Source organism: Triticum aestivum, chromosome 3A (genome assembly GCF_018294505.1).
Source record: "Triticum aestivum cultivar Chinese Spring chromosome 3A, IWGSC CS RefSeq v2.1, whole genome shotgun sequence".
NCBI classification, from domain to species: domain Eukaryota; kingdom Viridiplantae; phylum Streptophyta; class Magnoliopsida; order Poales; family Poaceae; genus Triticum; species Triticum aestivum.
In genome coordinates, this window is record NC_057800.1 from 13,519,372 (window position 1) to 13,541,545 (window position 22,174).

A 22,174-nucleotide genomic window follows, 5' to 3' on the forward strand; every position below is an offset into this window, starting at 1 on the left:
CAGAGGAGCAGCGTGCCACATCAGCACCCACTTTTTGGTCAACTTTTTTTATAAAAAAAAATGTAACTCGTCAATTATGTACAACATGATCAATTTCAATTTCCACTGTATTTTTTAATTTATTTGTTAGGAGAAGTGCAACATAGAGAAGTGCAATTTCTCAGCATGATAGTGTTGATTTTACATAATCTTTCAAGTATTTCTGAACACTTTGTTTTTTTGGTCAAAACGGACAGAAATTGAATTTCTACACCATTTTTAAACCTATTTGTCAAAAAAGTGTGAAATATTCCCAGGTTGGTCAGCATGATGGTGATGAATTTATAGAAATATTTTAAGATGTTTCTGAACACTTCAAATATTTGGTCGAATTTTGACACAAAACGCCAAATTGGAAGTTCTACATTTTTTTAAATTTTCTCAAAAATATGTGAAACTTTTCCAGTTTGGTCGGCATGGTTGTCTTGCTGTTACAAAAAAATACAGCCTTTTTAGACAACTTGAATTTTCCGTCAACCTTTGACCAAAAAGTGGTTGGTGACGTAGCTTGAAAGACCGCCATGTCAAACAAGGCCTTAAGCTGCCAAATCCAAGAGAGATCAGGCCCAAGTCCTACCAAACAATTGGCACTACTAATAGGAAAACCCTCTTCGATGCATTAATCGACAAATTGGCGGGGTTTCGCACAGGAGCTGTGACGCTAACACTAAGGAGGGTCGGCCCATTTTCAGCTAGCGTATGCACTGGTTTTGCTATACTTCCGGAAGTTCTCTTTTAAAGATATTCTGGATTTTTTTCAAAACAAAAACTTTGTGTTTTCATATTTTATTGGGAATTTTAAAATATTCCAGTTTTTAAAATTGGTTCACAAATATCAAAATTTCCCTTTTTACTCACTTTAAAAAAAACTTTAGTAATATCAAAAATTATCCCCGTTTCCAAAATTTGTTCACAAACTAAAAAAATTTAAAAACTTATTTGCAATTTCTTAAATTGTTATTTTTCAAAATATTTTCAAAAATTCAAAAAAGATCCTATTTTTAAAAAACGCATTTCCAAACAAATAAATATTTTTTCAAAAGTTACTAACAAATTCATAAAAATAATCAGAAAATTTCACAAAATGCTTGTGTTACAAAAAATCTTTTAATTTGTAAAATATGTGCATGTTTAAAAATGTTCTAAGGTCTTAATTTTTTTTCTTGCTACAGTAATTCACCACTGTACTAACCCTGCAGTAAACTGCAGCAAATAAGTTAGCCCGGAGATACAGTGCTCGATCCATCCACTGCGCTACAGCGTGCATGGGTAGCCCATCTGTACGCACCTCCTATGCAGCAGCGTCCTATTTGACGCAAGAGTGGATGTTATTTCAGACCATTTCCATGCAATTGAATTAGGCTGAGCGCAGTGATAAATTAATTGTGATGCTAAAAGGGACCCTCTATCTGCCGCACAATGCGCCCCACATACACACGCCGCACATGGCTCACCCAAATAGACTGGCCCAGCAGAGCACAACTTGTCCTCCCACTGGTGATCCTCGTCACTAGCGGCAGTAGCTGCTAAGCTTCGGTGTTCAACTAGGCCGCTCGGGGTATAAGAACTATCAACCATGACAGATTTCAACAAAAAAATTATGAACACGATTTTTTTAATGTTTTTTGAACATATAACATTATTTAAATTTATGAATAAAATTTTAAAAACTCAAACATTTTTTGGGTAATCTTCAACACTTTTTGCAAAATGCAAACATTTCTAATACCGATTTTTTTGGAAATGTGAACATTTAATGAAATTACCCAAACATTTCTTTCCATTTGTGAACATTTTTTAAAACATAAATATTTTTCTGAATTTGTGAGCTAATTTCAAAACGTGAGCACTTTCAAAATTTCGAAATTCCAATCTTGTCTGAATTTCACAATATTTTTGAAAGAAGCGATTTTTAAAAAATTATGAAAAATATGAATTTCAGAATAAAAATTGCAAACATTAACATTTTTAAATGTTTTGAACAAATCTTGAAAAATGCTATCATTTTTTATAAGTCTGAAAGTTTTCTTAAAAAAGAAAATAAACTTGAAAAAAGTAAATTGGGAAGTGAAATTAAATTAGACATGTAAATAAAACAAAAAACAAGCCGGCCCAGTCATGGGCGCCCCTATGCGAAGCCCCAACTACTTGACACAACGCTCGTCAAATATGGTTTCTCGATTCCAAAGTTGTGCTAGTCTGGGGAGATTTTGTTTTTGAGGGGAACTAAGACATTATTCGGCAAGTTCCGAAGGAATGATTACATTGTCATGCGGCTCGATTAGCCAGACATGTCTATCTAAATCTAGATATAAAGCAAACGTTGCTAGACTATCAGCTTCATGATTTCATGATCTACTTTCGTGAGTAAACTTGCATTCCTCGAAGAGTTCCGCGAGAAGCTTGAACTCCACCTGTATTTTCTGCCAAGTCCTTTACTACCGAGAGACAGCCAGAGGATACCAAAATCTTTGTGAGTTAAAGACTGTTCGCTAGAGCCAATGCTTCCCGAATAGCCATGACTTCCAAAGTTGTCGGTTCCAAAAGGCCCGACCGGGTGATTCACGAAGATCCCATGAATTTCCCTTGGTCATCCCAGCAGATAACTGCAGCCGCGCCCTATCTCCATGTGCAGATGTAGCAGCATCAACACTGAATTTTCTAAAGCCCTTAGGAAGTCCAATCCAACGTTGTCTCATTGCCAACTTTGTGACATCAAGTTTAGAGGGGTTTAGCACTTCGAGATTTGTACAGAAACTACTGGTGAATAAGTGTGTTGGCATTTTAGCGTTTGGAACATATGCTCATAAATTGATTTACGGTGGGCATGCCAGATCGCCCACAACATGATGTTCATTTACTTGAAATCCTCCTGCAAAAGTGTGTCACGCATGGTGAACATCCGTAGCTTGGCATTATCTTCCCTTGTCATTATCACATGCTCAACCACACGTCCACACCCTCATTTGCCAATGCCCAGACTCATCGTGAACACTCGATTAGGGCATGACGCCAAGAATCCGGCTGCCCGCATAGCACACGGGTGAAGGACTCTGTCAGGTGACGATGTGCCATAACATCAAAAGTGGGAAGGGAATGTTGAACGGGCCTTCATGGATTTTTCTTTTTCTTTTTTAGCTTTGAGGGAACTTGACACTTTCAAAGCTCAGTCCAATCCTTTGCTTCCTGAGATGAATTTGAGGACCCTCCTTCGTGAAACAGCCAGCCTTTACGATTAAACTTTGTGTTGATTAACATCCTGTAAGCCGATAGTACAATAGAACTTTCTTTCTTCTCGTGCGACCAAGACTAGAAGTTGTCCTTGGCCCGTGCACATAAAGGGGATGCTGAGGATCACTGATGCATCCATTGGCAGGAACGTTTCCCTTCTAAGCAATTTATGCCATGCAGTTAGGATGGGGAGATGGAGAAGGTTGCATGGCACGGAGGAATACAATGGGTGGCAATGGCAAGGGAGCTCGAATCAGTCTGGCCAACCCATTTGAGGAGAGGAAGCTTCTCCCTCTCCGCCTCCATGGGTGAATTTAAACGTGACGCCTGGACAAGGGATAACAATACAACGAGCCCAGCGTTTGCTTCTTTCTAGCGTTCACGTGTGTATTTTCATCTATAAGAGCATCCACAACCGGAACCCTCATGTCTCCCTTATATGTCCGGGAGGACAGCCCTTTCACTATTCAGATAAGAGAGAGAAGGAAAAAATGTGAGCCAACATCCCTCACTTTGTCCCCATATGTTTCGAGTTGTCTGCAAATCCTTATATTCAGCACATATATGGGGCAAATATGAGGGTTCATGAATGCGCTCGGTCAGTCTGTCACGTAGGACGCGACCCACCCCGGACCATTTTTTCTCTTTCTTTATTCTTTATCTTTTCTCTCTTTCTCCATCTCCATCAATCATATACATGTCACCAAACAATTTGAGAACAAACTGAAGGACATGACTACATGCATGTACAAACGAAGGCTTAAACAGACAGATCCGGATAGTGATCGGACACGTCCATAGACATTTGAGGAGACAAATCTAAGGGGACCGGCTGAAGATTCCTAATGGGATATTAAACTAGTACTACGCAGTAGTATAGGGACATATTTTTGTCTCCCCTCCATTTTGTCAGACCTCCCAACGACTACTGGTAGTAGTATATGGTGGTAAGTATGTCTGCACACATGCATGTTTCGGCGGTGCGTCTAGCACCGTTGGTGGACGTGTGGAGCACGACGACTTCCCGACTGTCTACTACAACAAGTTATGCCTGACTCCGGCGATGGACGGGCGATGACGGCGGCGCGCCTTCGGCTCGCTTCAGTGCTGGTAGTCGTCGCTAGGTGGTCTACGGATCTGGATGTAATTTTTATTATTTTTTATATTCGTTGTACTACTATGATTGAAGATGAATAGATTAGAAATTTTCTCGCAAAAAAAAGTATAAGAAAGTAATAACATCCCTCGACGCTCACGTTCTAACCACTTCAAGATTCCTATCATATATAATCGTCCCATTAACAATATGAAAACGATTATTCCTCAACGTGATAGGCATTTTCAAACGACATGAAGCTGCCATCCAGTTTTATTCCAGTAATCAATCTGTCGTCTACTTCCTACGTACTGCCGCTCCTTAGAAGCTAGGTGTCATGTCCGAAAACACAAATTTCACCACCGTGTTTCTTAATTTCTCGGAGTTACTTAATTTCCATACACCTTGTAGCATGATCATTGTTCCATAGGATATTGATAGCTAGATTTCCAACACCTTTTTTTAGAAAAGGAGGATGACCCCGGCCTCTACATCTGGGCGATGCATACGGCCACTTTATTAATTATTTTCACAAGACCTTATAAAGTTATACAACAGTAAGACTAAAGCCGCCGTCTAAGCAACAAACTGTCGCTACACCTATCCAGTTGATGAAGGGGCGCAGATAGCCTGGGCCTAATACCAAACAGACATCGCAGCCAAGCCTAAAATCTAAGACCTGAGACCCCAACCTAGCCACTTGCGGGTTTGGGGCACACATTGGTCCGGCGTGCTCTCAGAGGCCGCCGCCGCCAACTGCCACCGCTCCATCTTCAGAACTGTACTGATGCATCAACCTTGCTCGGTCCAGCTATCGTCGACGCCACCACGATGCCCAACGGCACCTCCTCCCTGCGCGCAAACAGCTGTACACGTCACGGTGGCCATTGATACACCTCAGCGCCATGCTGCCACATACCACCAGCCGACACAGCTTGAAGCCATTGGAGGATCTGTCGTGCGTAGCACCTACCGACCAGGCATGACCAAGTGTAGCACCTGTCGGTCAGGCATGACTTGACATCTCCACCGAAGCTCCGTGCAAGACGAAGCCGCTCCACTTCCTGCCTCTGACTTCCAGCGCTGCTCCACAAAACGACGCTCCCAAGAGAGAAACGACACCGCAGTGCTGCCATCGTCCGGTCTGGAACACCAGATCCTAGGGTTTCCCCCGGAGCAATACGAGTGGGTCGACGGTAGTCACATGACGATGCCTTCATCAAGGTAACGACGTGGAACGCCGACATCACCCGCCGTCGGCTCGGTTTTCACCGGCAACTATGTTTCCCCGACTCGCAGCTGGTGCCAGATGACGGATCCCGAGATCCGAGCACCCAGCCTCGGGCCGACCACCTCTGACGGAAGAGATGACCACCACCGCCGGCTGCACCGGTCAGAACAGATCTGATCGAAGGTGCCACCGACGAGACCACCAGGCCCTCCACGCCGCCGTCGCCGATCTGAAGGCAGCATGCACGCCACCGCAGTCAAGCGGCCGCCGCCGCCCGAAGGGCCATCCGCAGCGCCCGCAGCCCTGGCCTCCGCCGCGCCAAGCCGTCGCCGTCCGAGGTCGGGCCGGCCTCCCGCCGCCTGCCGCCATCCGCAGCGCCGCAGATCCCAGATCGGTCGCGCCACCGCACGCCTTGGGGTCCGCCCCACCCCGGAGACGCGCGAGAGAGGAGATCCCCCGCCACCGCCGTCGGCCCGCGGGCTTAGCCCGGCGACGTCTTTCGGCGGCGGCGGAGGGAAGGGAGGAGGGAGTTTGCGGCGGCGGCTAGGTTTCTGGCCGCTCGAGTCGCCCTAGGGGGAGAACGACTCGTGCGTCCGACGTTTCCTCTGATTTCCAACACCTAAACCTTAGATATCATTTTCCAACACCTAAACCTTAGATATCATTTAGGGCTTCGGGCTTATGAATGGCTTAGACTTCACACTGAAATAACTTCAAGAGAACATGAGAACGGAGGATCACTCTGTTGGTAAGATGTGCGGGTGTGCATGCTGCCTACCCGCTTTCGCGTCTCAGGCTCCATGGATGCATGATGAGGTTGCTTCTTCTATGAAAATATGCTGCCAAGGACTAGTTCTAGTTGTCTCATTCCTTTTATTGTTCTGTGTAGTGTCACTTTAAAACTCCCCCACCACAAGGACCAGGGATTGTTAATACTCCAGCTTCAACGGCTAGTTAGTACTTAGTACCCCGGCTTGCAGTAATTTTATTTTCACTTTATTAATCTACAACTACCGCAGAAGCAGGAGCTCACGTCTCTATTCTCTCTCTCTCTCTCTCTCTCTCTCTCTCTCTCTCTCTCTCTCTCTCTCTCTCTAGCAAATGGACCAGGACCTAATATACAGTACGATATGTAGTGCAAAGAGAAAAATCTAAGCAAATAAGCTCCAATATAGCACATGTTAACTGAGGCCAGCATGACTGACGCCTCTAACAAATTTTGTAATAAGTAGCACATGATGCCACATCAGCTTTGTACTTCTTTTCAAAGAACAAGACGGAGAGACGGTCTTCAGTCTTCGCCTAGTACAATGAGCCGGCCTGTCTCCCCCGTTTTTCCTTCCTGAGCGAGTCTATAAAAAGAGACATATAGGTCCGTCCCTATGCATCACAAGTTCTCAGACACAACTGTTCCAACGTCAAGCTTGCAACCACTCAAATGGCCGTGAATAGTGCTGACGATGCTGCGAGCAGGCCGAGGATGATCAACGCCGGTAGCGCTGCAACCCGTGGCGCCTTTGCTGCGTCGGAGTGGGGCGGTTTCTTCATCACCCACGACCCTCCTCACCCGCAGGCATGGCATACATATATACTCCTTCCATGTGCAGATCTACCTCTGCTTGTTTTCCATTTTGCCCAACCTCCATTGCAAGTTTAAGAGAAAAAAACGATCTTGGGGGTAATTGATTTGTCTATATATATGTTATGGACACTTCCAATTTTGTATATTATCCTTCAAAAAAATTTAAACCTGCATATCAGTTTCTATGTGGGTACCTTGTTGATATATGCAGAGGTCGGAGGAGTGGATGAGGGAGAGGGTGGAGGAGCTCAAGGGGCGAGTGCGCACGATGTTCTCCGACGACAGTGTGGCCGAGGCGGTGACATTGATGGACTCACTTGAGTGTCTCGGCGTGGATGGCCACTTCCGCGAAGAGATTGAATCGGCCATAAGCCGGATCGTTCACCCGGATGAGTCCGCTGGTTCTGATGACCTTCATGTTGTCGCGACTCGGTTTCGGTTGCTTCGGCAGCATGGGATATGGGTGTCCACAGGTAGTTCAATAATCATATTATCCCTTAAGACAATACAAAATTGGAAGTCGTTGCCTAGGTGTTGATTGTTTAACCAACAGAACTGCATAGTGCCCTATCTAAAATTTTCTGTGCGACTTGAACGACCTATACAGAACAGCATATGACTTAGAAGTGGAAAACCCCTATAATTTTATTATTAATTTCGGTCGAAGAGTGTCGACATCCTTTTGCCTTCAATCGCCAGTACAATTTCTACCGTGAAGTCAACAGATCGTTTTCCAGAACAAAGTTTCTAGCAAAAACCCTCTCATTGAATTTTATTTGCAGGCATCTAATGATTATCTTGTAGAAAAATATAATTTATTGACCGTTAGCCTCCCTGGTCTGTTAATCTTATTCGGTGTCTTTTACTTCACATATTCGAATGGTACTTTCACAACTACACTTTTAGAATTTTACTTTGAGACTTGCTTCGGTAAACCCCCTTAAAAGAACTATCTGCAATCTTAAAATCACTTAAAAATATTAGTCATCTCTAACAATTTTCATCCCCAAACTCGGTTTAATTCGGACATTTTGTGCAGATGCCTTGGACAACTTTAGAGATGGCATGGGCAACTTCAAGGCAAGCCTGAGCAGTGACCCGAGGGCTCTACTAAGCTTGTACAACGCAGCTCACATGGCGGTACCGGGTGATGGCCCGGCCCTCGACGATGTCATCAACTTCACACGACACCAGCTCGAGGCCATTGCAGCAAAAGGTGAGCTCCGGTCGCCGTTGGCGGAGCAGGTCGCCCGCGCCCTCGACCACCCTCTCCCGCGGTTCACCAGGCTGCTAGAGACCATGTATTACGTAGGTGAGTATGCGCGGGAGGAGACGCACGACAATACGCTGCTAGAGCTTGCTAGGTTCAACTCTCACCTCATGAGGTCTCTTCACCTCAGGGAGCTAAAGGCACTGTCCTTGTAAGTCTTTTCTTTTGCTTTTGGGATTAAATTGCATATCTTAGTTTCGCAAAAAAACAATGCATATCTTAGTACCTCGCACTTCATTAAAATCCTTTTGATCTTCACCAAACTATGCACACAACAAATATGCATAAGATCGTGAGTGTACATCCAATTGGTAATTTAACTAATAAACCTCTCTAGGTGGTGGAGGGATCTTTACGACACGGTGAATCTACCGTACACTCGAGAACGTATGGTGGAGGTCTACTTTTGGAGTTGTGGAATGATCCCTGAGGAGGAACACTCACGCGCACGATTGATGTTCGCCAAGACGTTTGGGTTGGTGACTTTTCTTGACGATACCTATGATGTCCATGCCACCTTAGAGGAATGTCACAGTTTCACCGAAGCCATGCAGAGGTACTTACATAGGGTGTAATTCAATTATTTCAAGAAAGTATGAGGTATCTTTTCCTTTCATAATTCTAATACAATCTTTAATTCGATCTCTCATTAAGGCAAACATATCTTTTTTTCTTACAGATGGGACGATAGCGCGGTTTCTATTCTACCTGAATACCTTCGCATGCCATACATCAAAACGCTAAGCAACTTCAAAGATTTTGAGAATATGTTGAAACCGCACGAGAAGTACCGCATGTCTTATGCAAGAAAGGTGGTATGTTGTAATTACGTGCACCAATTTTAATATGTAAATGGTTCCTTGAGGAATTTTCATTTCTCTCATATACGGACTTGGCTTAGTTTTGCCGTAAACAATTTTATCTCTCATTTAACGTCATAAACTGTACTTTCTAGTTCTTTAAGTGTCGTTTAGGGAGTAAAATAAACATATGTATAGTTTAAAGGTTAATAGGTGAGACCAATAATTGATTTCAGAAAAATTAAATTAAGCAAATACTACTGTAAAATAAGCCAACACGGTAATAGTGTGTTCTAAATTGTTGTGTACGCAGTACCAGCTGCAGGCGGAATATTATATGCAAGAGGCCCAATGGTCCAACGACAAGCATCGGCCGACCTTCAAGGAACACGAGTAGTTGTCGGTCATGTCTTCGGGCTTGCCCATGCATAACCTTGTGGCCCTCATGGGCTACGGCGCCATAGCAACCAAGAAGGTATTCGAGTGGACATGTGCCGTTCCTGACGTAGTCCGTGCCGGTGCACAGATCGGTCGCTTCCTCAACGACATCTCCTCTTACAAGGTACTCCGTCTCCTATACATATGTGAATTAATGCTGCATTTCTGTCAAAAAATTAACCAAAACATGATAGAATGTACTGTCATAACAACCGACATCACCGATGTACATACAGTTGGGGAAGAACAAGAAGGACGTGGCTAGCATTGCGGAGTGCTATATGGTGGAGAAGGGCACGACAGGGGAGGAGGCCGTGGCGGCAATTGCCGCCATGACGGAGGATAGTTGGAGGACGATGAACCAGGCGTGCATGGCGATGGACCGTGTGTTATTGCCAGCGGCGCAACTGGTGGTGAACATAGCAAGGTCGAACGAGGTCATCTACCTCCGCGGTAGGGACGGTTACACCTTTGGTAGCCATGTGAAGGACCTTGTCACCATGCTTTTCCTCGCCCCCATTCCCCTTTAAGCCACGGGTTGCAACATACGCGTAATCTTGAATTGACCTATGCATTTATTCATTATATAGATATGCTAAGCTGAGTTATGTGGAGAGCGTGTAGCAACTACCAGTACACTTTGCTGCACTGTTGAACTTATATGATATCAGTTGAAGGCATCTCTTGTGTACTACCAGGATGTGTTGTTTGCACTCTCTTCGTTCTCTTTGTAAAGGTTGTTTGTAGGTGTGGATATGTCACGATTACATCACTTGCTCATATGGTAGATTATGACAGATACACATTGAGTAGAGGTTTCCAATATGAAGGTGATATAGGTAGGCCACAACAAAAGGTTTTTGGGCGTTCTTCTTGGAGTATGACAAGCATTCAAACAATCAAACAGAAAAGCTCTAGCCCCAACTGAAACATAGTGTTTCATAGTTCTCTGCTGCACCGCCACAGAATGCTTGTATCCCACAAAAAAATGTGTACGCGTAGCTAGTATCCCGCAAAAAATGTGTAGACATAGCAGCATATGATCCACCGTAGTATGGCTCAACAAACAAAAATGCAATAGTGAACTTGCAGCAAATGAAACAGGCATGTTTAACCACCAAATCAGCAAGCAAACATATGACAACAGAGGAAACGCTGGAAATAACATCTGGTTTCGCCAAATGTTTCGGTACAACAAGTACAGGCTTCAGAAAGCCGCAGCAGAGCCGAGACAGTAACATTATGAAAGATACATCGCCTTCATTCAGCAACTGGCCAACTGGGGCAAGCAAACATTGCCGTCACAGAGTCCAGTGAAGATGCCAATCAGGTTCTGAGGCATTAGCAACTTACACGAGTTGCTTCCCGTCACTGGGTTCAGCAAAGTTGGCATGGTGATCATGATGGTGATGGTGGTGGCGGCGGGGGTGTCTGCTTTTGTGAGACCCCTTGCCATCATTCATCTTGTCTGGCTCACCGGCAGCTCCATCATCCAAGGACAGAGAGCGGCTCCTGTGGCGCTTATGGTTGTCAGAATCTGATGGCTTGTCCTCGTCACTTGATCTGTGGCGCTTCCTATGCCTTGACCTGATCTTGTCCTCGGATTCATCGTCTGATGATCGGTGGCGGCGCCTCCGGCTCCTAGTGTGGTCCTTCCTGGTTGACCTTCGCTCATCATCATCGCTGCTGTAATCTGAAGCATCAGACTCTGACCTTGAAGAGTGACGGCGATGCTTCCTCCTGTGCGAGTGCTTCTTCCTTCGGCGCTCTTCTTCAGATTCGCTATCATATTCATCACTGTCGCTCTCATCGCTAGAGTCTGAGCTCCTCCTCTTTGACCTGTGCTTGCGCCTCCTGGCACCATCAGAGTCAGAGTGGCCATGTTTCCTGTGCCTTCTGCGGTCCTTCCTCTTCCTGTGTTTCCGATCGCTGTCGCTCTCGGATTCACTGTCAGATTCTGAGGAAGAATAGCTTCGCCTCCTGTGCTTTTTTGACTTGAGCTTCTTCTCCTTCTCTTCAGTGGCCTTAATTGCCGCTTCCAGTTTCTGCTGCCATTTCAGTGGGGCTTCCTTCTTCTCGAGGAGTCTCTTCTTCTTGTCTTCGACCATCTGCAGGAACTTCTTGGCATCCATCCCAGCGAAACAGACAAAAGCTCAAAACCTGCAGGGCCGTGAAATGATGCAAGGAAGTGCATCTCATAGAAGAGAGAAAAACACTGTTAGTTTACTGAACATCTAGGATTATCTAGCAAGCTAGAGAAGAAGTGTGTAAATCAAATCAGTAAGCAGAGCAATAGCTTTAGACAACTGAAACAAAGATATTTGGCAACCAAATGACATCTAATATCAGGCATTTCAAAGCATAGTGAAGCTAAATCCTTACAACCAACAAATACTTTACAGAATGTGGCATGTCTAAGAAAAGATTAACACCAGAGTAGCACTAAACTGATACATGACATCCGCTTAACACCAAAACAGTAGCTTAAAGGTTCCAAACTGCGCTAACCATTCAGATCCTACCAAAAACATATACTGCTGACTAATTAACATGACACATGTGACAAGGTCTGTTGATTATTACGCATAGTTGCATCAGTTTAAAATTCGAATGTAATCCCAATTCTCAAACTGTAAAAGGGAAGAAATCAAGGGACTAGTGATATTTTCTTTCCCTGAAGAAAATGCTTGAAATCGGCAAATACAAGTGACCATAAGAAAGTGAGACTCGTTTAAAGCTAAGGCTACACAGAAATAGTACCAAACTGATTCCTGTAATCCACTTAGTATCAAAACAGTAGCTTAAAGGTTCAAGCTTTCGCCAGATCAATCAACAGAACAACAATCCAGGCTTTTGCCAGCAGTTCAAACAAACTAAACCAAGCAAGCGCTGACCACCACCAGGCAGCTAGAGGGAATACAACTGCAGCTGGCACTACCAGAAGTACAGCGCATGCATGCATGACTCAGCCACGCATAAGCACCAACAGATCCAATGATTGCGGTAGGTGCAGGCATATTATACACTTTCTTACCTTGTCCTGAATTTCCGACCACCAGAGAGAAGTCGCTCCTCCTCTTTCCTGAGCCCCAAATTCGCCTGCAAGAACCACAATTCCGGTCAGGGTAAATCTCAGGTCAGGGTTACTTATCCTCTAAGAAAGACTCTTCTAGGGAAAATCTAATCTATCCGCAATTCCGGACAATAAATTCACGAGGCCGCGAAATTTCGCACCAGAACCACGTAATAATTCACGAGGGGCGACAGATCTGAGCCGCGGCCGGCGGCGAAACCATGGTAGAATCGCGACCAACTTCGGCAACGGCGTTTCGAAAATCGAACACCAAAAGGGCGCAAAAAAGCCCGTCCTCTCAACCCTGCCCGTCCGGATCTGGGTCCCTGCGACGCCCGCGCGGCGCGATCTAGAGCCCTAGCTACTGCGGCGCCGGGAGGGCCTGCAATTTTCCCACGGAAACTGAGGAAATAGCGACCTACTTGCTGAATTTGTCAGAAGAACACAGGGGGGGCGTCGCGACTCACCGAATCGGAGACGCGCGGGGGGTGGCGGTGGCAGCGTCCGGGGCTGCGGTCGCCGCCTCGGCGAGGAAGAGGATAGGAGAGGAGGAGTGCGACTTGGCTTTGGATTTGGCCGTGCCGTTTGGTGTGGGTTGGGCTGGGGGACCGTGGGACGGACCCAGCGGATATATGGGCGGGCGGAGACGCGGTTGGTTTACGGTGCCACGCTGGCTGACTGGTGGGTCCTCACGCGTTTCAAGTCGGCTCACGTCTTGGCTGCTGGAAAAGACCTGGCGTTACGAGCCGTCCGATCGGCGGTACGATTTGAAACATAGGCTATGTCATGCTTGCCGTTCAGTGCGCAGGATGTTTGCGCGCGCACACACAAAAAAAGGCATGTTGTGGTCAACTTTGGCTTGCGTAATGTTGCAAACATGTGGGCCGGCCTTCATGAACCATAGGTCACGTGGGAGAGGGGGCTAGCTTGCGTAGACGGCGTCGTTTGGAAGATGCGCGAGAGAAAGATGAGACAGAGAAAGGGACGGTGACATGCGGTTGGGAGAGGCTTCTAGAGAGCATGAGGCTGGTCGTAATGGTAGTATCATAGGTAGTATCATGCATGTCAACTAAGCAATTTTGATGAGGTGTCATAGCATTAAATGAAGAAAAAGAGGATGTAGTATCATATCATGATACCGTATCATATTAAATGCTAAACTACCTTGTGTCATGCATGGCAATAAATAGAGTACTACATGATACTAATATATATGATACTATGCATTAGGAAGGTAGTATCATATACTAGTATCATATGCATGATACTAGTATATGATACTCCCCATTACAACCAGCCTAAGGTGGAGGGGGAGTTGTGCAGGGGCCACAAGGCATGTGCCGTGCGTTGGAGACGGTTGACAATAGAGAGTGAGAGTGAGAGAGAGAGAGTGTGTGTGTGTGTGTGTGTGTGTGTGTGTGTCAATTGGGGAATGGAAGGAAAAAACGCTATCACTAGGAGGTAAACAAATCCAATAGCTAGCTGATACGTGGGAACCCTATGAACGAGTTCACGCCCGAGGATGGCCCGATCTTCGCGTCGTAGGATCGAATCGGGAGGGATAACTAGCTGCAAGCAGCCGGGATGACTAGCTTTATACCTGCCAAGGTTGGATGCAACCCGTACGTTGGGGATGGATGACCGAAGCTATAAGAACTCCAACCCGCTGTCCGAACAATCGCAGAACCACAAACCGGGACTAATCCACACAAAACGGCCGGAACCGTAGAGCACGAACTAGGGGGAACCAGAGGCTCCTTCTCGCGAATCCGAATGAACACACAAGAGCAAAGGTAGCAAGATCTCTCGGATCTCTCTAGCAATCTTGCTGCATAAGCTTGTACCTAAATGGTTTAACAAAAGGTTTTCTAGAGGATGGGGGAGATGGGGCTTTATAGCAGGGACAACCCCCCTTGGCTAGATGTGAAAATGGTTTCCAAAGTAAGCAGGTTTGCATGGCTTTCTTGGGTGAATAAGCAGTCAACTTTGGGAGTTGTTGGAGAGCTCCTCGGAAATTCGCGAAGTCTTGACAGCCTTGACACCTTCCACGAGAAAGACTGTAACTTTTGACTCACAACTCCAAATGATGTGAGGTTTTTTGCATTGGAAACATAATTTGATGTAGCTTCTGTCGATGTACCCCTATAGCCCCGTATCTCCACCACATGGGTGTGGTACACCAAAACATCAGAGGTAAAAACTGACAACATCAGCTTCACTTGAAATTTGTTTCCTCCAAAATTGTTCCCCCAAACCGGTTGCTTCAAGAGCTCATTGGTTGTTGGATCGCTTCCATGTTATACCTAAGTTAAACCAACAATAATGGGGATGAAAGCATAGTTGTGTCATCAAGGTTACAAGGTAAACTTAAGTCAGCGTTCACCTGGGCATGTGTTTGCTTGATTCGGCTTAGTAATTCTTTTCAACTAAATTTTGCACATTTCTGAAATGTCGCGTATGATGTACCCATGTGCTCATCACTAGCTTGGTGGAAGACGTGCATGCCAAAAGGAAAGGGAGGTATGAGTTTTTACGACTTATACTGTTTCGGTTTAGCGATGCTGGCGTAACAAGTTTGGAGATTGAAGGTAGAACTTGTATCACTTTGTGCAGGAGTCCTTCGTGCCAAATACTACCCACGTGGAATTTGCTCAACGTGGCAAAGTCTCTTGGCCGGAGTACAATGTTTTGGGAGGGCTTATGTAGGGAGAGTTGGAGATGGTACTCAATTTCATGTCTGCGATGATGCCATTATCCCAGCAAGTGCGGGCAGAGAAAGTGATGACACCGAGAGATGCAAAATCTTACCTCAAAGATGAACGACCTTGTAAACCCAATGAATTAATAGTGGGATGAGAAGCTAATTCAAGCTATATTTGGCCAGTTGATTCAAGCGGAATACTATAAATTCCAATAGCATGATCATGCAAGGAGAATGTTGCGGCATGAAAGTATACTAGAACGAGAATGTTTCCAACTAAAGATCCATCGAGTTGTTGCATTCACGGGCTACAATCCACCCAATCAGCTGTTTAGTGCGGCCCGGCGGTTGGCAACATAGGCCATATTGCGCTCTTCGTTTGTAACATAGACCATATTGCGCTCATTGATCTGGGTCATGTCATCTCATCTAGTCGCAGATGGATGCTTGCAACATGGACCATGTGGCATTCACCTCCAGTTTGCATAATGTTATGAACACATGGGCCTTTAGTCACAAATTGCAACATGGATCATGTTGCAGACACCTTTAGCAACGACGGCGTTGACAACACCAAGCAGCCAGCTCGACGCGGCTCCACCTCTAGCTTGTAACATTCCCGCGGGGAATGGCAATGCCGTCATGGGGATGGGAGGAGGAGGTGACAGAGAGGGAACTTGCAGAGGTGGTGTTGGTCGGCTCCATGTCAATAAGACAACGAAAGGAGCTTCTCGGGGAATACGACATGTGGTTGGAAAGAGGATTCTAGATGGTATAAGGTGGAGGGAGAGTTGTGCGGGGCCCACAAGGCATGTGTCGCGTGTTGGAGGGGTGCTCTTTGCGGGAGTTTCAACGGCCCATAAACACGATGTCTATGTTCCTTCTCTTTGAGAAATCGACCTCGAAACTCAGCCTAGTCTCCCTTCCTTCTCTTCGAGGAGTCAACTCACAAAATTTCAGTTTTAGGCAACTTACAAATAGCTCATGCATACATCGAACAACTTTTTTTTATCCATGCACAACTCTTTAAAAATCCTGTATTTTGGGGTCTTGCCAAGTCATTACACTCGCCAAGATGTTTCGCCCAATGTGAAGTTCATGCTACGCATATGCGTACAACCCCTGCTCATATGTCCGTATATAGACAAATTTAAAACGAATAATTCAAGATGATGGGAGTATTAAATTCGGGTTTTGGTTAGATTTCAGTTTAGACCATTCATGCTCAAACAGTGAAAGATTAGAAAGCAACCAAGTATCCGATATTTATATATAATTAAACCTAAAACCTAGTTGGTGCGTGCGCGCTTTCTAGTCGAAGCGAGCGGCCGGATCGTGGCCACACGATCTCGCTCGAATAGCCGCGCGCGTGGGTCAGGTGCCACCTGGTCGGGCCTCCTCACGGCTGGCATCTGCCTTATCCCCTCAGCCTCCACACACTTCGTCTTATCGTCTCCATCCCCTGCGCATCGGTCACCGGCTCCGCCGCCAGCTCGCGTCGGCCGCCTCCACCGCCACATCTCGCACGGCCGCCCCCCGCCCCAACTTGCGCCGGCCACCGTCGACCCATCTCGCTAGCGCTGAGGCGCCGCTGTCACCTGTCGGTGGCCACCGCGACGCACCGGCCTCGCCATGAACCCGTCGGGAAGCTGATGGCTCGACGTCGTGTAGATGAACCTTGTGACGCAGTGCACATCCGGGTTGGATGCTTGAACCTTGTTGAACAACGAGCCCAGGCCAGCGATGCTGGTTCTGTAGCTTGCCTCTTACGCTGCCTGAGCGAAGAAGATGAGAGGCGGGTGCTTTGGCTCATGCTGCAGGCTGAAGCTGGTGGTCGCTTAATCGAAGCGAGGTGAGTAGGGGGCAACGTGGAACTGGTAGATAGATGTAGATGATGGCTTAATCGAAGCTAGGCTCGGTGGTAGATACATCTTGATGTAGTGCTGCTACACGTTGGTAGATACAGGTAGTAATGTTGATTTGCTAGTTGGATCTACATTTTTTTGGATATATGCTACTGCTACCATTGCTGCTAAATACATAGATATAATTTGTGACAAATTGTGGATTTGCCCACCCAGGCTGGCGGAGTAGCTCAAGCACGGCTGGGGAATTGCACACTTTCATCGGCATTGTCGCACACGTATGAAGACGGAGTTGCACACTCACGTCCACATAGTTGAACACACATGACCACAGACTTGCACACTCAAGTCAGAATAGTCGCATAAGCATGACCATTGAGTTGCACACTCTCGTCTGCATAGTCGCACACACACGACTGCGGGAGGTGCACACACGTGTCGGCATAGTTGCACACGCACGACCATGGGAGGTGCACACACATGTCGGCATAGTTGCACACGCACGACCGTGGGGTGCACACTCTCGTTGGTATAATTGCTCATGCACGTTTGCGGGAGTTGCACACGCTCGATGGCATAGTCGCACATGCACGACTACGGTGATGCACACCCTCATCGGCACAGTAGCTCACGCACCACTGCGGAGTTGCACACTGCCTTTAGGATAGTTGCATATGTGTGACCGTGGAGTTGCACACTCTCGTCCACATAGTCGTATAGGTGTGGTCGCAGAGTTGCACACTCTAGTCTGTATTATCGCACACACGTGACCATGGAGTTGGCGTCCGCGTAGACGCACACGCATGACTGCAAAAGGTGTACATGTGCGTCGGCATACTCACATACGCACGACCACGGTGATGCACACTCTCATCGGCATGGTAGCTCATGCACGGCCGCAAAGTTGTACATTGTTGTTAGGATAGTCGCACACGTGTGACGTTGGAGTTGCACACTTTCATCCGCAGTCGTACACGCATGGCCAGGAGTTGCACGCTCTCGTTCGTATTGTTGCACACACATGACCATGGAGTTGGCATCCGCGTAGTCGCACACGCATGACTGAAGAAGATGCACACATGCGTCAGCATACTCACATACGCGCAACCACGGAGGTGCACACTCTCGTCGACATAGTTGCTCACGCACGACTGCGGGAGTTGCACACGTGTGGCGGCATAGTCGCACACGCACGAGTACGGTGATGCACACTCGTTGGCATAGTAGCTCATGCACAACCGTGGAGTTGCACACTATCGTTGGTATAGTCGCACAGGTGTGGCCCCGGAGCTGCACACTCATTTGTATAGTCGCACACGCATGACCGTGGAGTTAACTCTCGTCCGCATAGTCGCACATGCACGACCATGGAGTTGCACACTCTCGTTCTTATAGTAGCACACGCGCGCCTGCGGGGGTGTCGGCACAGTCGCACACCGCGATCGCGGAGGTCCACACTCGTCCCTACTCAATCGATGTGCAACCATTGTCCCTACTCCTGGATGTGTAGTTTTTTTATAGTTGATACATCCTTCCCCACCTCCCCTACTAGCGATATGTGCAACTTAGTCTGTTGTTCGAGCCAACTTCCTTGTACTCGATGTGCAACTCCTTCCCTTCCTTACTTGTGGATATGTAGTTTCAGTTGGCGTAGGCAACAAATGGAGTTGTACAAAGTTTGCTAGGCAGCTGGCCGGAGCAACATATGAAGTTGCACATCTCACAGGTAGCAATAGTTGGATGGTGAAAATTTCACATTCATGAGGGTAGTGAAAAGTTATATATTCATGAGGGTAGTGAAAAGTTATATATTCATGAGGGTAGTGAAAAGTTGCACATCCCACTAGAGGGGTGGTTTGGACCTAGTGCTAGTAGGGAAATTACACATTCACGGGGTATGAGGGAAAGTTGCACATCACTGGTAGACAGTTGACCATGGCAGTATCCGAAGTTGCACATCTACTACTAAACAGTTGGCCGATGCAGCAAACAGTGAAAGCACAACCACGAGCAGGGGAGAAAGTTGCACATCAACTACTAGGCAGTTGGTATGAGCAACACACGAATTTGCACATCTCACTAGAAGGAGGTAGTTTGGAGGTGGAGGTGCTATCAGTGAAAACTACACATCCACGGGGTAGGCGAAAAGTTGCACATCTATTGTCAGGTGGTTGCACATCAACTGCTAGTCAGTTGCACAAAAACGGAGGCTAAGTTGCACAAAAAAATTCATCGAAACATACCTATGCGGGATCTAGTTTTGAAGAGCACGTCGCAAGGGATTCAACGGTGAAAACGAATCTTAATTTTGATGCGGGGTTTAAAAGTTATGAGTTTTTAAAAATTTAAAAGCTCAAAATAAGTGCGTTCACACTGTTTACGTGGTTGGTTTGCATTTACTTTTCCTGTTCACACATGATCACAGGTGTTTACTTTTCCTAATATGAATTTAGAGGACAAACTATTTCTATTTATAGATTATTAGGGGGACTAAAGACCAAAAATTTCCTTTTTCGGGCCGGCTGCTCCGGAGCGCCAGGGAGCAGCCGGCCGCTCCTTAGACCTGTCCATAATTAAATATCCTTTTCCAAAGATCAGATTATTTATTAAGAAGACGTGGAACCACGGCCGTGCATGCGCTCCGACCAGTCCTGCTCTGCCGACGCGCACTCCACTACTCCGGCTATTGAGCAATCTGAACCAAGATGAACCATGTCGTCCAGATCGTGTCCCGGCGCATGGTCCTGCCGGAGCCGACGCCTTGGCTGCCGTCAGAGCCAGAGACGACCATCGACATGTCGCCAGTGGCGGAGCCAGGAAAAAAGGATGAGGAGGGCCGAGTGTTGCTGAGCCTCGTCAGGGAGGGCCAACCCACCACAATACACCATTTTCATAGCAAATAATCACTTGTTCAGATGTATATTAGGCTTAAATCAGTTGTATTAGGGGGGCCAGGGCCCTGCTGGTCCCCCCTGTCTCCGCCACTGCCTGTCGCCCTGGACCTCCGGAAGATCACCGTCGAGTACACCCAGACGGGCGTCCTCCTGCCCAAGCCCCCCACCACGGGAGAGCATGGTCAACACGCCCCTGTCGTCGAAGGCCTCACCTCGTCCTTCGCGCGCGCACTCGACCGCTTCTACCCCTACGCCGGCCGCCTCGCCGTTGCTCCCGGCGGGGAGGGTGGGAGCATCTCCGTGACTCCGTCTCGCTCCGCTGCAGCATGGAGGGCGCCGAGTTCGTCCACGCCGTGGCTCCCGGCGTCACCGTGGCCGACGTGGTCGTGCCGCTGTACACCCCCGTGGTGGTCCGGTCCTTCTTCCCGCTCGACGGGCTGCTCGGCGTGGACGCCGTGGCGGGCTCCCACCCGGTCCTGGCCGCGCAGGCCACCGAGCTCACTGACGGTGTCTTTGTCGCCATGTCGCTCAACCACGGTGTTGGCGACGGGACGTCCTTCTGGCACCTCTTCAACACCTGGTCCGAGATCAGCCGTCGTCAGAGTGACGCCGCCGCCATCTCCTCGCCACTACCGGTGCACCGTAGGTGGTTCCTTCACGGCTGCCGTGTCCCGATCCCTCTGCATTCGCCAAACTGGAGGACATTGTCAGCTACGGGCACCTATCATTGGTGGCAGTGGAGCCGCAGGACTGCTTCCTCCATTTCTCCGCGGAGAGCGTAAGGAAGCTCAAAGCGAAGGCGAACGCCGAGGCATCCGGCAGCGGCAGCGCCACCATCTCCTCGTTGCAGGCCCTGCTGGCGCACCTGTGGTCGCGGTGTGCCGAGCGAGGAGGCTGGCGCCGGACCACAGCACAACGTACGTCCTCCTCGTCGGATCCCGGGGCCGCTTGACCGACATACCGTCGGGCTACGCGGGCAACGCCGTGGCACGCGCCGAGGCGACGTCCACGGCCGGCGAGATCCTGGAGAGGGGTCTGGGCTGGGCCGCGTCGCTGTTGAACAAAATGGTGGCGTCGCTCGACGAGGCGAGCGAGAGGGACAGGCTCGCGTCATGGGCGCGTAACCCTAGCTCCGCGTGCACGTCGTGTTCGGGAACTCGCCGCGGTTCAACGTGTACGGAACGACTTCGGGTGGGGCCGGCCGGTGGCAGTGTGGCGCAGCTCGGCGAACAAGATGGACGGGACGGCGACGGTGTTCGAAGGTAGGGGCGGCGGTGGGAGCATGGCCTTGGAGGTGTGCCTCAACCCGGAGGTGCTCGCGAGGCTCGTCGCCGCCGACGAGTTCATGAGCGGGGTGAGCACGGCCACAGCGTGATCCATCAAGCAGCTTCTTACTGGCCGTGTTACGCGTGGAATGTTGACGTGCTCGGCCTTGGAGCGGATCAACATTCGATAGTGACAGATTATACATGCCAACTGCTTAAGATAGCAAGATCATATAATGTCAGATTGATGGAGGCAGTTGATCCTGATTGACATGGACACTAGAAAGGTTGACATGCTCCATAATGCTGCCTTATGCTGATTGAGGCTGTCGAGTCATGTTAAGTGTAATGTGGAAGCTCTCCAATCAGAGTTTTCAATGTTTGTCCATGTAAGCTAAATTAACTTTTTTTTTCTGATTCCTATTCATGACGGTTGATTTTATTTTTTATTTTTGCGGGAAAGAGGATTTCATTCATCAAGTAATATGGTTACACTCAGCGGCAATGATGCTCGCGATCTTGTCGGGAGGGTTACGCAGCCAAACAGCAGTCCGCTGTTGAGTACGTCCCAAATGGGCGAGAGTATGCTAGCGAGATTTACACTACGCTTAATCTTCTGTAACTGAATCCTTCTTTCTTGAGCTAGCAGGGATATAATCTCCATGACTCTGAGTGTGAGCTGAACGATC

General features: G+C 47.7%; 1 protein-coding gene and 2 pseudogenes across 4 annotated transcripts; 2 read left to right on the forward strand and 1 right to left on the reverse strand.

The window, feature by feature from the left end:
• The first annotated feature begins 7,035 nt into the window (after positions 1-7,035).
• On the forward strand, positions 7,036-10,316 carry LOC123059852 (eudesmanediol synthase-like; annotated as a pseudogene).
• A 527-nt stretch (positions 10,317-10,843) lies between these two features.
• LOC123059853 (protein FAM133) lies at positions 10,844-13,367 on the reverse strand. Of its 4 annotated transcripts, none has more exons than XM_044482380.1 (4): positions 13,228-13,367; positions 12,922-13,142; positions 12,722-12,786; positions 10,844-11,847 (listed from the first exon to the last, which is right to left on the reverse strand). In XM_044482380.1, the coding sequence occupies exon 4, from the start codon at positions 11,817-11,819 to the stop codon at positions 11,037-11,039; it is 783 nt and encodes a 260-aa protein (XP_044338315.1). In that variant the 5' UTR covers positions 11,820-11,847; positions 12,722-12,786; positions 12,922-13,142; positions 13,228-13,367; the 3' UTR covers positions 10,844-11,036. The 4 variants fall into 4 exon arrangements, with proteins under 4 accessions (XP_044338315.1, XP_044338314.1, XP_044338313.1 ...); XM_044482379.1 differs by having other exon boundaries at positions 10,844-11,881; positions 13,228-13,366; XM_044482378.1 differs by lacking the exon at positions 12,922-13,142.
• A 6,664-nt stretch (positions 13,368-20,031) lies between these two features.
• LOC123056611 (uncharacterized acetyltransferase At3g50280-like) lies at positions 20,032-21,595 on the forward strand (annotated as a pseudogene).
• Positions 21,596-22,174: the final 579 nt, after the last annotated feature.

Excerpts from the sequence above, each read along its gene's own strand:
- LOC123059853 (XM_044482378.1), bottom strand. The coding sequence starts at position 11,819 with ATGGATGCCAAGAAGTTCCTGCAGATGGTCGAAGACAAGAAGAAGAGA.